At 39.4% G+C, this 16,593-nt stretch overlaps 1 protein-coding gene across 1 annotated transcript in view; it reads left to right on the top strand.

Annotated features, from left to right (window-relative positions):
- Positions 1–13,809, top strand: part of LOC117886829 (plasmanylethanolamine desaturase-like) — a 76,768-nt gene extending 62,959 nt beyond the window's left edge. The window contains exons 4-6 of the mRNA XM_034788898.1: positions 1,751–1,895; positions 11,040–11,252; positions 12,420–13,809. Coding sequence (XP_034644789.1) covers positions 1,751–1,895; positions 11,040–11,252; positions 12,420–12,541 — 480 coding nt within the window. The 3' untranslated portion in view covers positions 12,542–13,809. The remainder of the gene's footprint in view (positions 1–1,750; positions 1,896–11,039; positions 11,253–12,419) is intronic.
- Positions 13,810–16,593: the final 2,784 nt, after the last annotated feature.

Genomic DNA, 16,593 nt, shown 5'->3' with positions numbered 1-16,593 from the left:
TTTGCTTGAACGTTGAATTGTACTAATTATAGCTTGGTTAACTTATCTTTTTAATAATCTAGTTTTGGTACCAGAGTTTCTCTATCTTCCTTATATTGTCTTTTCTCTAATGAATTCCTTCCTTCTTGTTCCGTAGTATCAGTCAATATCCATGTACCCATAGAATGTAAAATCTTGTAGCTGTAAAAGTGTGATATTAAATCTGGAAATTCAAATGCAGAAGTTGTAATTGTAATGTCTCTACGGTTCTTTGTGGTTGTGTTAAGTAAACCTTAGTTTTATTTGTGGAGTTTGGCTTACTTAGAATTTGCATATTCTGTAAAGTAAATTATTCCATTCATTGTGAGAATTTGAGCAGTAATCCTGTGACATGATATTCATACAGAAAAGCAAGAATTTGAAAGTCTTTCTAGTGGGAGCTCTCTGTTCTGAGTTGTAATACCCCTGTTGTCATTTTAGGCCGTTGTGTAAGTATTCCCTTTGTAGAAGTGGGGATCCAAAAGAATTTTTATCGTGTTTTTTTTTTTTAAATGATTGCTTTCATCCCACAATTTTACTTTCTTAGCTTGCTGCAGTACAACAAATGAACCTGCTAGCAGCTAATCTAGCGTGAGAATTGATATAATTACAAAACCTCCACAACCATGCGAGTTGGTAAAAAGCTAGTTGTCAAAGCAAACGTTTTTCTAACTGTTGCTTCAGTTCTGTGGTTATAGGAGAGGAACACCCGAAACCTGTAACAGTAGCAGTGGAGATAAAGTTCTCGCAGTCTCCTGAAGTAATGATATCCCATATTTATTTTCATTCCACAGACATTTGATGTGCCAGTGTCTTGTCTGAACAGAATATACCCCCACAGAAAATTGGGATGTTAAATGGTCACAAGTTAAGGCATTGCTCCAGTAGCAAATTTTCACCAAGATGTTCTTGTTCAATAATAACAACAACAATCCCTAGCTCTCATACAGGAATGCTAGCACTTACATCCAAACAAAAACACAAACTTCTGTGATTTCTGTAACTTGTAGTTTTTGTGTTATATGCAAATTTATGTGTTCAGATTTGTGTTGTTATCCAAGATATTAACGTATGCTGAAGAATACCAGACCCACAATCAACCCCTTAGGGAATTGATACGTGTTCCGCACACATATGCCATTCCAATGTAACACCATTGATTACTTGTGGCTTGTTATCTTTAGGCTGTATTTTTACCCACTTAACTGTAATTAGTTTTTTCTCAACTGACATTAATTGTGGACACAAAAATTAGAACTGGTCTTTTAAAATGTGGCCCATTTTGTCTCTAGATTTGTTATACCCCTGCCTATTAGCACATAAAGCTGTTTGCTGTGTTTGGCATGGCCTCTGTGTTACGTATCTGTGTTGGCTATAACACTAAAGGTTCCTCTGCTGTATTGGGTAGGTTGTGGCTGGTTCTGGATGGGTATGCAAACTAGGAAAACGTCTGCATTTCTGCACCATCACCCAACCACAGTCCTTGGGCTCCATGAAGCCTCTTCACTGTGAACGCTTTGAGTTCTGGTGATAATTATACTTTTTTTTTAATGCTCTCAAGCTACGTTTAATTGATAAAATCATACTTTTAGTAACCTTTGTTAAATTCAGGATTTTTCATATTGGTAGGAAAATGGATTGTATGTTCACACTGAACACACAAACTTGGGAAAAACTCTGTAGGACCACTGCAAAAATAATTAAAATAAATCTTGTTTTTTTCTACCAACAGGCATTTATCAGGCCATTTAGAGAGCATCATATTGATCCAACAGCAATAACCAGACATGACTTCATTGAGACCAATGGAGATAACTGTTTGATAACCATAATTCCACTGGCCTTCATGTTATATAAATTCCTCTCTCAAACACCAGGTAAGCTTGTATTATTTTTTTTTCTTGGTGGGCAAAGAGGGGTGAGCACCTCTTGTCATAGTCAAGGGACTTCTGAGGTCTGGTTCTCTACTGCCTTGCAACTTGTATTGTCATTGACACCACTGCAAAGTTTTAATGTTTGCAGGTTGGAATTTTCCACTCACTCTGCATGGGTGTAAATGATGAGAAAAGGTGTGAGGCAATGGGAAATCAGTCCCGTGATTTTTTACCACTGAGAGATTCTAAAGGTAAGGATTGTCTTTTTCCAAAGTGCAGTCCCTTGTTCACTAAGTGTGGCAGCTGAAAGTGTGAGCTGGAGATACGTTTTGTCGTTAATACTCAGCTTGTCGCTGGCTATTCCTTTTCCACAGAGTCTGTGCTGAAGTGCACTGACTGTGCTGTCGCTGGTGTAGGCATGGAGAAAGGAGAATATTGAACCAAGGATCGTGGGCTAAGTGAGCCTGGAAAAGTTCAGGTTTTGCGGGCAGCCACACAGATTGGTTTCAGATTCTGCAAATTTGTCAATCTCATTCCTTTGCCTTGTGCTCCAGGGACTCAGTCTTGGAGTGCCAGACTCTTCTGGGACTCAGTCCGCTCTCTCCTCCTCTCCACACTTCAGGGAGAAGGACTACTGCAGTGCAGGCTGCTTCTTAACTGACCACATCTCTATGTCACAAGAGTTCCTTCCCACCAAGACTTCAAGGACCTAGTGTCCGAGACTGAGGCTGTCCTGGGCCAGTGTCTGAGAATCTCCTCCCTTTACTCTGCCACCCGGTGGCAAGTCTTTGCTTGGCCAATTGATGCAAGTTGCAGTGGAATATCACAACATTCTCTGCTGAGCTGACCTCTGCGTTCAGGTTTATTTGGGCTAGGTTTGAAAGGTTTGGGTGCGGCTGGCTCGAATTTCCACTCACACGTTCACCTGGCCTGGCTAATAATGAGCTGAATTTCATATTGCCCGTACTGCACAGCAAGCTTGCTGCACAGAATCTTAACAGCCTTAATAATTCCCCTAACCATCCAATTAGACTAATAATAAAGGCTTAATTACATATCCAGTTAATCATCAGATTTGTTCACGGAACAGCTTTAATTGGTAGATATAGCTGTTACAATTTTCCAGTTCGAAAGCTATCACCCATTTTTGCTCACAGCTATATTCACCCAACTGGTTTTATGATTGGGACTTGACCGGCTTTATTAAGACAATAAAAAGGCTCAGGAACTAAGAAACCTAACCACCCACTGCTATTGCAGCACCCTTCTACCAAACGCTGCCTGTGTTCAAGCCTGACCCTCTGATTTATAGCGCTTTGTTCTGCACGTGTTCAAGGAACTCCAAATAGCAAATGGCTTCTTTACAGGTTTCCAAAAATGAAGCTGTTCTGTATTCTGCCCAGTTCCCACAAAATGATTGTTAAAGACTCTGGGACCTGGAAGCCCCTTGGCTTTGTATGATTCAATAATGCACCACCTAAGCCATTTTGTAATAGATCCTTCAGTAGCCCTGAGTCTTTTCTTATTATGGAAACATATAAATTGGCTCATCCTGTAAAACCCTTCAGTTTTAAAAATGTAAAACCTAATTGCCTTATGGACATTCAAAGAACGGAGGCGCTTCTCTGGGGAGGTTTTGCACTGAACCAAAAGATGACAGAATTAGTTACTGATTAAAAAGAATGGAAGAGTTAACCTCTTGATGCCAGTTGTCAGGCTTCCCCCCACATGCATATTTTCTGTGCGGCTTTAATTGCTACTGTGTGTTTTTACACCACAAAGATGTGATTCTGTTTTCTTTGGGATTCGATGGGGTAACTGCTTACAGCAACCTCGTTGTCTTAATCAGTTTTTCCTTTGTGCTTTTTAATCAAGTGATCTGTCCAACTGAGACTTGCGTTCCCTCATTTAATAAACCTCCTGATATCCCTTCTGTGCTCAGAAGACCCATGTGTAAGGTTCAGCCTCTGCTGACAATATTGGTCTTTGCTGGATGTTCCAAATGTGTCTCTTTGAAATCACCTTAATTTAAAAAATAAAATAAAATCTTCTACTTCCAGTGTGTCCAGAATAATGAATCTGCTTTAACATAAATAATTTTCTATCAAAGTCTAAGAAATGGCCATATTTTTAGGAAGCATTACACCCCAGGGAAGTAAATGACATATAAAAATGAACTTTCAAAGTGTTGGTCTATAGAAAAAGGAGCAGTGTGTGATGGCAAAAAATGAATTTCTGTGAATTAGCACAACTCATTATTCGTGCTATACACACCTTACTGTCTTACATTCCCTGTACTTAGCTGGAATATAAAATAAAAAAACTGCAGCCCTTCTCCCTGGCCCTCAGTGGCGGTCTCTCTGATTGGATGCCACCTACAGCATGGCAGAGAGCATCAAGGAGCTAGAAGCTGGGAAACATGCAGAGTAACCGTTTCTTAAAGTGCATGTCACAAGTCAGCTTTATATATATTTTGTTAACGTAGTCTAGATTTAACAGACACTTCAGTTTCCACTAACAACTCATTTAAGAGGGGGAAGAAACATGCAGATCAAGAGCACTTTGACAACATGTGATTCCATAGCTGAATCCTTTAAAAAAAAAAATGGAATAAAAGATTTCAGAAAATCCACAGATGGATAACTTTTCAAGTGAGAGGAATTGAGAATTATGTCCTATATAATGCTTAAATTCAAAGCTTTTTGTGGCAGGGTCTCTGTGGATTTTGTCTAGTACAGCGCCAAGCATATTGCATTTAACAAATAATAAACGTAGTGTATGGATTTCCTATTAATTTTCCTTCCAATAATTTGCAGAGCTATTCACAATGTGCTTATATTCCTGCCACAGCAACATTAACTTCTGTAATCTGGGGTCAGGGAGACAGACACTAACTGAATAATCAATTCACCTCTCTGTTCATCGGCACTGTATTTTTGAATGTCCGTATGGAAACCAGATGTAGGTAATTGGGTCCACGGCTTGCTCCTGTGAAGTGTTGAGCACTCTTGCAAGGTACAGAGTCCCCATAACTAACTCTGGCCTTAATAAGAGAATCTAGTCCTGGCATGCGATCTTCATTTCCCCCCAGTGTTCTTTACATAGCACTCCTGGGCATTCTTGTTGGCCACATCGGAAGATTTTCGACAATGTCCTTCTTTAGCTATGTTTTAACGAGCTGATGGTATCTGAGCAGCTGCAAGTGGAAGAGTTAACTACTGAAAATCTTGGATTCACATTTATGCAGTTTCTCTATCATGGGGCAACAATGTTAGGAACATCTACCAGTCATTAAAAATCTTCCTAACACGTCACGTTAGGTTGTTGACAAACCAGTTCAAAGGCTGAAAAAAGGACAATGTGAAATGGGTGCAAACAAAGAAGAGGCATTTAACCTCACATTCCACAAGGGATATTTGATAGAGATGAATTTGAACTAAAACATCAGATCCAAACCGCCTCAAACTCTGGGGAAGTGCAGCCCTAGATCAGAACTTCACAGGTCAGGCTCAGCTCTTTGGCTTAAGGACATTTTAGAGAAGCCATGGAAACTTTGGGAAGAACCTATCAAGTCTTGGGGGATTTTTTGTAACCAAAATAAATCTCTCCCCTTTCCATTTTTAGTGCAAATGGAAAGAACCATGTATGCAGTATGTTATGGAATAGTTTTGAATGCTGAGCCTTCTGTACCTTTAACAACCCCAAATCTCACTTCCTTTTTATGTTTTGCCTTGTGATTGAGGAAGTAGATGAGACCAGAACTTCCTCACCATTAGAAAATTAAAAATCCTCACTAAGGCTCTATGGTTTTATGACCCTCTGTGTTATTTCAGTATTATTGGATTCTGTAGGAACTTAACAAGAAGCCCAATTTTGAACTCCACAATCCTCCATGAAGGCTGCTCAACTTTTGTCTTCACCCATCATTCACAGGGATAATTTATCTATTTAATTTTTAAATAGAATCTATTTTTTTTAAATCAAGCACTTAGAGTTCATTGGTTTGGAATTTAGCACATTGTTTTTATATCTGCTATACACTGTTCATTGTGACTACCAAATCATCAGGCTGAGATTCCTTGATTTATCCCTGCCATTATACAGTATAGTACTTGGCTTACAACCATATCAGGAATCTTTTTTTGGTTTATGATGGTTCATTAAGTGCCTACAATTAAGCATCTGTTCAAACTAAAATGTTAAATTTTTATGACATTTGGGTTCAGTACAAATGTCATATTTCAGTACTTGGCTCTTAAATACTTTATTTATTATGACTTCTTAAATTGACCTTTTTATCCCTTTTTTCGGCAGTTATCCTGTTGCTTGCTCTCACTTTTCCAAAGCTCTCCGCCACTCTGCCCTGCCTCTCTGACCCATCGCATTTTCTTGCCCCCCGCCCCTTCTGTTTCCTTCTCCCAGCTGCACCTCTTTCCTATGCACGAAACATGCTCTCTGAATCCCCATTTACTGAGCCACCATTTAATTCCCTCTTCCTCCATTTAATTGAACTCACTTCTGCCTTATCACCCACAGGTGTGGTAATTTAAAAAAAAACAACCATATCGCATGGAATATGACACACTGTGCATGTGCCAAAATGAAGTTGCTGTATGATCCTATAACTATGGTTCTTCCCTGCCTCTCCTCTTCCACCCGAACACCTCCCCCCTCCCCGCCCCATTGTTCGTCCTGTCAGTAATTAACACGTTCGTTCTTTGGGGTAGGGGACAGGTGTTTTAATATATTTCTGTACAGCACCTGACAGGCTTTTGTGCACTGTAAGTACAGGGGAACACCCAGGGTCAGTCTAGTAAAGTGAGTCAAATACACAGAGTAAGGATAGAGGCAGCATGTGTACAAGGAGCTGGCTAGAGACGGTAGCTGACCTCCTCTCTGGCCCAGAAAAGCACCCGCAGCACGGAGTGGAAGTGAAGCTCTAAAATACCAAAGAGCTGTAGCAATGCTAGGCAAAAGACAGAAATCGGGGGACACTGTCAGAAAAGGGCCTTGAAAGCTCATTGTTGTCTCCAAGAGACTGTGTCATCTTAACTTTGTGGTTGCAGTGTGCTTAGGTTCTTTTTTTATACTAATAATATGTTGGAATGACACCATGATCAAAATGCCATGGAAACAGTCCTATATTCCCTACTTGGAAGTTTTGCAGATACAGACTGAGATTTTCAAAAATGGGTGTCTAAGGTTAGGCTCCTAAATAAATGAAATAAAAGGTTCAGGCTGTTTTGTTTACAACCGTAAAGAAGGATTTAGAACCCCATCTTTAGGCAGCCCCTCCCCTTTTTGAAAAAAATCTTGGCATAAAATACATGTGATCAGTGTTTGGCTGACTGACACCACGATGTGTTGCTATTGTCATATAAAGAGACACTTCTTTCTGTGTTCAGGTTTTATTTAAAAGCCAGCGTATCTGGAGGGCTAATCAATTGCTAGGTCACTACTTGTTTGAGAAAATGCCCTTGTGACCACATCTGTGGGGAAATACTGATGTGGAGCTGCAGTGAAAGGCCCCATGTGAATCAAGTGGGTGCTGCCAAACCCCTGAGTCAGAGATGCTCTGTGAGGGAGGAGTGTTGCTTTTTGCTGCAGAATCAGGATTAGCCTCTGCAGGAGCTGGGCCTGATAAGCCCCCTGGAGTCTTCAAAGCTGAAGTAATAGAAATTCATTTTTAAAATATTGAATATGGCTCTAAACTATTAATAAGGGAACGGATTTACAGGCACGCATCTTAGTTTTAACTTGCCCCTCCCACCACTCTAGCGAAGCACCTGGAGGATTTGCAGTGTTTTCTACCATTTTGTGATTTTATCACTTGCGTTTGGCTGCCATGGTGCCACCTCTTTATCAAACAGACATTTGAGGTCCCTGCTGCTACTGATCCTACTCACAGAGTGCTGCTGATTGACATGGACCAGAGTGCCCAGCATGGCTTGCTTAGGCTGAGAAAATGGGCGAATGCCCTCGCTCTTGCTCTCTCCCCCTCCAAGTCAGTCCTGAAACATTTGAGAATCTAAAATGGAAGCTCAGTTATTTTCTATGGGAATTATTGCTCATGTCAACTGCAAAGGGGAAAGTTAAAACAACAGCAACAACAACCACATAGTAAGGAAAGCCTCCAGAAAGCGAGAAAGTAGGTGATAAAAATAGGACATTTCCCCTACTGAATTTCGAAACTGTATGACACGAGGGTTTTTCTTTTTTTTTTTTTAAGGTAAAACTACTTTTTATAAAGCAAAAGCAATTCTGGATTGATTGTAATTGATTTCCACCTACAATTAATATAATTGCATCTCATCCTGCTGCCACCATTTAACCCGGATCTAGATAAGGCACTGGCATGAGAGCAAGCTTTAAGTACTTGTAGTGATTTCACAACAGGCAGTGAGACTCTCCATATGTTCTAGATCCGAGCAAGGCAGAAGCCTGCTACAAAACTAGCACTGTAATTCTTGAACATACTTGCTCTTCTTATTAACGCAAACTTAATCTGAACAGGGCATGCAATGTAGGAAATAGTTTTGAGAGTATTGTAGGTATAATACTGGTTATGTTGGTAATTAAAATATGTATTTTTGTTAAAGGAGAGAGTATGTGACTATAATATATTTTAAAATGAATAATGTGGATAATATAAATTGTGTGCGTATATAATATAATATAAAATTATATAATGATAAACGAATTCAGCTATAATTGAGCCCCATCTGGTGGTGATATGAGGGAACAACTGATAAATTATTGCAATGGCAGAGAGAGATTGTTCAAACAAGAGTTAAAACCTTTTTTCAAAAGACGTAAATCTTAACTAATAAATGTGAGGCTAATTTTATATCATCACTTTTAATCATACTATTCCTGTCTAATAGTCGTATCTTAAAATAATTGTCTTTATAACTGTTTATGTTTGTCTTGAGGGTTTGTGAATACGATCTCTTCTGTAATAAATACAGATTTAAGTGTCATGAGTAGAATTGCTCGCCTGTGCTGCACCGAGTAGGAAGCCTTTTTGCTCTCTCTGATCCAAACAAATGCTCAAGAAATTGTTACAGTTTACAGAAAACAGATTAAATTATTTGTGTTGACTCATTAGTGTAATCGACAAAGCTTGGCTATCACACTTTTTGCTCCTAGCTAATCTTTCACTTTCATGGGACTTTTCCCCCCATCAATGTCCAAAAACAAACACACAAAGAAAGAATGTGGATCTCACTGTCTCTCGAGTTGGCTGCTAGAGGATAGTAGGTAGCAGTCCTCTATTAAGACCTCAGGGTGCAACACAAAGTGCTTCAGTTATTATTACACAACATGGTAACAGTGTGTAGCCACTGTGAATAAAAACAACAAAACAGGGCCATAAAATGGAGTATATGCTCAGGGCATTTATGTACACAAGCAAATGGCTGGGTGTCTCCCATCTTATTTCTCCTCAAGAACTAATCTAGGCTGACCTGACATCAAGGCCAGAACGCCAGGGCCGGCTCCAGGGTTTTGGCCCCCCCAAGTAGCCAAAAAAAATAGCCGCGATCTGCGGTGGCAATTCGGCGGGAGGTCCTTCGCTCCGAGGCAGAGTGAGGGACCGTCTGCCGAATTGCCGCCGAATACCTGGACATGCCGCCCCTCTCCGGAGCAGCCACCCCAAGCACCTGCTTGACAAGCTGGTGCCTGGAGCCGGCCCTGCAGAGCGCTGTGTATGTGTGTTCATGTGCATGCACACACATTATATATTTGTGAGCATATATCCAATAGTCACCGATTAGAGTCAACAGTTTCCACAGTGGTCAGGGATTCCACAGCTCCTTTCTGTCCTAAATATACAGAAAAATTGTTACATGTAAGTTATCTCAGAATGGTAAATATTGCCTTGTTGTGCTGAGCTGTGGCAGGTGAAATAGGCACAACAAAAGGGTAACAAATGAATGAATGAAGTTTGTGAAGAGCAAAGAATGGCAGATGTGGGAACGGAAGTTAGGCTTTCCTATCTCCGACCCTTGTGCACGTTCCCTTGATGAAGTGGGCTTTGGGGGGAAATGGGGCAGGATGTAGATTCCTTTTACCGAAACCATTGGGAAATGGCTCCTGTTAATTCAAGGGACTAAGAAATTGAGTGTATGACTAAATTTGCTATGCGCATACAGTACATTTCCTTTGTCTAATATCCAGCCCTCAGTACAGGATAAGAGCTAGGTGGTATCACCTTATTGTCCAGTACATAAGGGAGGCAAAAGGGAACAATACCCATATGTTATTCAGCAGCTGCTAAGCCATTTCACAGCGGCTGCTTTACGAAGAGGAATGGCTGAAGTAGTTTATACGGGGAACTTATGCGATCCCCTGTGGAAGTGGTGGGGAAAGGAGGAACCACACAGCACCATAGTCCTGCGATGAACAGTTCTTACACGCTTAGCACCCCTCTCACTTTGCCAAAAAGGGAGGGGGGGGAGGTGCACTGGTTTCAGTGCAGTGGGACCTAATGCAGCACTAGCTGCTGGATTTTTAGGAGCTTAGCACAAACTCTATGTAAAATGGACTACATGTGCTGTGAGAGTTTTGGTGAATCGTAAGTAAGTCAGATTGAAATTATTTTCCACTGCAGCACTCAGCACTTCTCAGTGAGACCTATTTCCATGCCAGAGTTCAACTTTTTTTCCCTCCTAGCTGTTTTGACTGTAGACCGTTCGTTTTATTTATTTATTTATTGTAAAGCACACTTTTTACTATGTGGAGTGTAAGTTAATAAGTGGTGTTTAGCATGGACTCATCTATAGTTGCTGTGGCTGCTGTTATGTCTGTGTGGTTATGTCTGCTTTTCATTAATGTCTTAGGCCCCCCAAAATGAGAATAGCATAGGGCTGGCTGTCTCTGTAAGCCTGAGGGTTGTCCGCCTCTGGTTTAGACTTATTCAGGAAAAAACAGCTCATGGTTTATGTCATAAGCCTTGTTTAGTCATTGAAGCTATTGTATAAGGGTAGCTATTGACGTCTGAACTGTTCTCTTGCCTATAACTATATCTCTGTATTACTGAACGACATAATCTTAGCTTTCTCATGCACAATTTGCTTTTAAAATTGAGTGTGTTTGCATAAAGTCTTACAAACTGCTTACTAATCAAATGGTTTTTTCCCCGTACAGAATATATACATGAGACATATGCTTGGGAGTGCTTTATGTTTGCACTAGCTATTTTTGTCACAATGACTAATCAGATTCATAAGTGGTCCCATTCCTACTTTGGGCTGCCTCTATGGGTCACAGTTTTGCAAGATCTGCACATCATTTTACCGAGGAACCACCACAGAATCCATCACGTAGCACCTCATGAAACCTATTTTTGCATCACTACAGGTAAAATAAAAACTCTTAAGAACCATGACATGTCTGATGTTGTGACATGGGGGGAGGGAGGAAGAATTTGGAGAGTTGAAAAAATGTATTGCTCTTGGAATGATTATTGCAAACTGGATATTTTCATTTGGTGCTGCTTCCTAATAGATGTGTTCACTTTAAAGCTGGAGTTTTAAATAAATAAATCTGGTGCTTTCTAGAGTGCAGCGCTGAGAATTCTTCATCTTTCATGCGAAGTTAGACTGTTAGAAACTCTACTCATAGAGGAGAGAGCTGTTTCAGTGCAATACAGTACTGTCATATTACGGAACAGTTTTATGTAGTAGCATTCAACGCTTCATATATTGTATGATGTGTGTACCACAGATGGTAACATATTTGCATAACTGAATGTAACACACATCATTGCCAATCCAATATTACAGTAATGTGAAAAAAAATTATTTAACATACCTGTGCTTATATTAAAACTCGTTCTCTGTAAATTGTTGCTGTAATTTTAAATTGACTAGAAATTCTATAAAAGGAAATCATAAGTTTTTAGATTGCTCAGGACTTCAAGGACAGACGCTGCTTATGATTTAGTGAAGCTAGTTTGTACCAGCTCTGTGTTGATGATTCTTTGATAATGTTTCAGATGAATCCATAATCCTCTACGAAGTTTTTTTTATTTACTTCATTATTGATGATGCCTTTGAAAATTTGTTTTGATAGTCCATAATTTAAAAATAGATCTTAAATAGGGTAATTTAAGTGGAAAGCGTCTGTAATGCCCACAGAAAGAGCATTGAGATGGTGGCACTGAACAGAATACAGATCTCAAAATACAGTGATCTGGTGGTGCATAAAAGATAGTGAATGAAGCTCAGGAGAATGATTCCCAGGCTAGTAAAAGCTTGTCTTCTCAAGGATGTGGTACACTAGAAATGTAAGAATGCATGGCGAGGGTGGAAGAAAGAGAATGGGGGCAGATGGCGTTAACATTACTTTGCAACAGCCCTTTGACATGTACTTTAAACATTATCATTAATGTATGGGTTGGAAATGGCTTTAGGTTATGCTTAAGAACAGTAACTAGCAAGTTATAATATTTTAGCAAGGGGAAAGACAAAAAAAGAGACATGATAGTTAAAAATATTTTCTCAATCAACACTTTTTCCCTTCCAGGCTGGCTAAATTACCCCTTGGACAGAATAGGATTTTGGAGGAAAATGGAAAATATTATAGAAGCATTAACAGGTCAGAAACCTCGAACTGATGATTTACAGTGGGCATGGAAGATGCAATAAAGCACTCTTTAAAAAAAAAGAACTAATATGTCATCTACAGGAAACAAGCATCTCTTTAGCACAATGGATTTTAACCTCTGGCACAATGAGTTTATGAAAACTTTGAAATTCTGCAGAGCATTGTTTGCAATGCCACAGAAGAATTTTATGATTTGCCAGCTTGGATATCTTTAAGAGTTGAAACACAATGATATTTGGAACATACAACCATTGAATATAATTGCTAATCTTACTTGGTTTTAAGAGACTATTATGCCTGATGTTGTATTTATTAGAACGTCTGTATCCTGTTACTGTGCTTAGGTGGATACTCACAATGCATCTGACTTCATAAATGTACCCAGAAAAAAAAAGATACGTTAATTAACATAAAGTACATTTTGGCTTCAGTGTAAGTAAGATACATAAATTGGCTTTGTGCCATTGTATATTGAAGAGTTTGTATTGTTTAATTTGCATGATGCAATGTTTCAGTATAGGCCTAAGGAGTAATTTGACTAGATCTTTATTTTTAAACAGCCGAATTTTAAACTTCTGTGTTTTGGTCATGATTTTTAAACTGAGATTCCATTTTTGTTGCCACCATTTTGCAACCCACAATGATTTGGTCACTTAGTTTTTCCCTTTAATTCATTCATCTATTTTCCTACAGGTATAAAATGTGGAGGCAATCTACCGTAGGTACAAAATTGCACCAATAGCAATGAAGCTCAGGTTTGAAAATGATGCCTTTTACACTGTTTAATGCTAGGAAGTCTTAACCACTGTTGTTGGTTGTTGTTAAATATTTATATTTCAGTGGCTCCAATCCAAATTAGTGGTTTCCATTTTGTACGCTCTGCACAAGGACCTAGTGCCTACCTCAATGATCTTATGATTTGAGTAGACAAGCAACATACAAATAATGGGGTCTGTAACTGTGGTTTTAAATTCTTTACAATGAGTGAAATATGCCTTTCAAAATCAAGACATTCATTTTAGTTAAATTAAGATTTCAATGAGAGAAATATGAGCATCTTAAAGCCATTTGTAATATACTTATCAAATGAAAACCCCTTACCAAATGGCTAGAGTGGGGCATATTGTAGGGTGGTTGGTTTTTTTAATGCTAGGAAGCAGATTTACCATGTGTCTTTGACCTGATTCTGGTGTCACACTTATCTGCTGCTGTAATGCCATTGAGTTCTATGGAATTGTATCTGACTGATCCTTGATGAAGAAATGAGATAAAAACCAGTCTGTGGTTCTTAAATTTGGAATCTATCTTTCACCTGCTGTCCCAACCCCCCAAAAATGTGTGTGTGTTTTTTTTTTTAATATCTTGGGAATGGGACAGAATTTATATTCAGAAAGAGCCGAAATGTTAGTGTGTCAATCTAGCTAAGCTGGTTGGTAGAGCCCTTCTGCATCTGATCAGCGATCCGCAAGCATGGTCTGCAGATACCACCGATATAAAGCGGCTATCCACAGATTTTCAGAGATCTACTGGTTGGAAAGGGGCAGTCTTGCGTGTGTTAAATCATTAGGAGGAGAGAGTAGGGGATTTTTCATTTGCAGACCCCTGAATAGTGTTCATCTGCAAAATGGTAATGGTGCTGAACAGTTAAGAACTTTGTCTCTCCTTAAAGGCTAATCATCAGCAATACAGGTTTGTAGTAATAATTCAGCTGTTCATTTTAGGCACCAGCCATCCATGATCATGACCGCAGCCAAGTCTCAGACTAAACAAAAATGCCTGTTGTTTATTCCTGTTGTCCTGCAAGATTTTTCTCCCATATATATAAAATGACCCCATATAAATTGTGAACCTGTTCTGAATACTAGGTACAATTGTCAAAAGCAATTAAGGTCCCATTGAAAATCAGTGAGACTTAGGCATCTATGTCACTTTGGCACCTTGGAAAATTTTACCCACTGTGAACAAGTAGACAGGCTCAGTCTAAGTACATGCAGTTAAAAGTGTTAATTGATTAACAATCCCATATAGAAAGTAGGGTGGCCAGGTGTCTGGTTTTTGACTGGAAAATCTGGTCAAAAAGGGGACCTGACAGTGTCTGCTCAGATCTACTGATTGGACACTCAAAGTCTGGTTACTGCGGGTGGAGGATGCACCAGGTCGTCACCTGCGCCAGCCCCTACTCAGCAATGGCCGCTCCCAGTCCCGGGTCCACAGGTGAGTCCCTTATGATCCGTGGGGGGGGGGGTAGAAGGGGAACAGCAGCGAGCGACAGGATAGGGGGAATGAGGAATGGACGGAGCGGGGCCTCAGGGGAAGATGTGGGGCTTTTGGGGGAAGAGGTGGGGTAGGAGAGATTCTGGCACTCCTGCTGGAGTGTTGGGTTTTTATCTGCACCTAAAGGGCAGAACAACCACTCTGGCTAAACCAGGAAACCGGTTACTAGGATTTAGGAATGCTGATATGTGATTGGTTGACACAAGTATAGGAGATGCAGAACACACATGATTCCTGTTAAAGTCTGTAGGAGACAAAGCAGGAGGTTGACACATTCCAGGATGGGCCCTTGGAGGGGAACAGAATACGGTCCTTATGAGACACACAGTGTGGTTTGTTGAAGATGATTTTATTTCCTTTAGGTATTTATCTACCATGTTAACAAACATTTCACATACAACAATTTAAATTCTTTGGTGGTTTGTGTGTGTGCATGCAGCAGACTGAACATACTGTATAACAGGAACTATAACTGACATTTATGAAGAAGAGGGAGGTTAAAAATTAAAAAAAAAACACTCTTTGTAAAAAAACTAGTTTCTTTGTATAATTAGGGCCAAATCCGGAGGGTTAAAGAAAGGGGAGCTGAAGCTATTCAGCACCGCTCCCGATCAGGGATCAAGCATGTTGCGCTGCCTTTGTGAATGTGTGAGGTAGCATAACGCCGATGCCTGGGTTGGTACAGTTATCTTTAGGGTTCCCTCTTACAGCTTGATATTGCTAATACAGTTTTGTTTATTATTAAAGTGTTGATCCGAGATTCAAGTGTAGTAAAAGGGGGTTAGATCTAACGACAACCAATTGGAATCCAGTCTGAGCCAGTGAAATACAATATTACAATAAGAGGATCTAATTTTGGTTATTCAAATAACATCTTTTGAGTCCAATTAGTCTTTTTTTTTTTTTACTAACCATAACATTTTGAAAATCTGTGTAAGTTGATTTCTCTTCTTTTAAAAAAAATCAAAACATGAGAAGCTTTAAAGGATAGTAACAGATGGGAATTAATTTAATGTGCTGTTGTCATAACTTCAGAAAATTACAAACTGATCTAATGACAGTAAAATTTAGAGTAGGGAATTTAAGCTCTACACTGCCCTACTGAGGTTTGAAGAGAGAACAGTATTGATGTCGATTTCAGATTCCTTCATATGGGGATGAATGTCTATGTGAACTCCTGATTCCTTACACAGCTGTAGCAAGGTGTTAATATTGCTCTGTGACAAACGTAGGTATCTGGATAAAAGAAAAAAGAGAGAGCAAAAGTATCTTGCAAGTATCCCAGAAACTTTGGTCAAAATTTCTGTATGTGGTGTATAGCTATAGGCACATAAATCTACCTTTAGAAAACTAGGTAAAAATGGTTTGAAGTCAATGGGAGCTTGAGAGCTCAGCACCTTTGAAAATCAGGTCATCTATTAAGTTCCTGATTTAGGTATTTGTATTTCAAAATGTTGAGCTGTATTTTTATTTTTATATACATAGTCAAATGAAATAATTTGCAAACTGCAGATTTGCAGGGTAAAGATGGTTACTCTGTATGTCTACAAGTTATTTTTTGCCTCGGTTTTAAAGATTTCCCTGGATTGCACTCTCTATCAGTAAGGATATTTGATATTTCAAATGGTTCTAAAAAGAAGTAAGTATTTCTCATTATCATTCATCATCATTTTGAACCAACCCACATTACTAGTCACCATTAAAAGGTTATTTGCCAAAAGCTAGCACATAATGTTGCATGCAGTTATTTCCTATGCAAGCTCCAGAAAATAAATATTTTGTGCAGCATTCTATGCTAGCTGTTGTTGGGAGAGGGTGA

This window comes from Trachemys scripta, chromosome 13, assembly GCF_013100865.1.
Source record: "Trachemys scripta elegans isolate TJP31775 chromosome 13, CAS_Tse_1.0, whole genome shotgun sequence".
NCBI lineage: Eukaryota > Metazoa > Chordata > Testudines > Emydidae > Trachemys > Trachemys scripta.
Note: the sequence above shows the minus strand (reverse complement) of the source record. Positions and strands in the feature narration are given on the sequence as shown.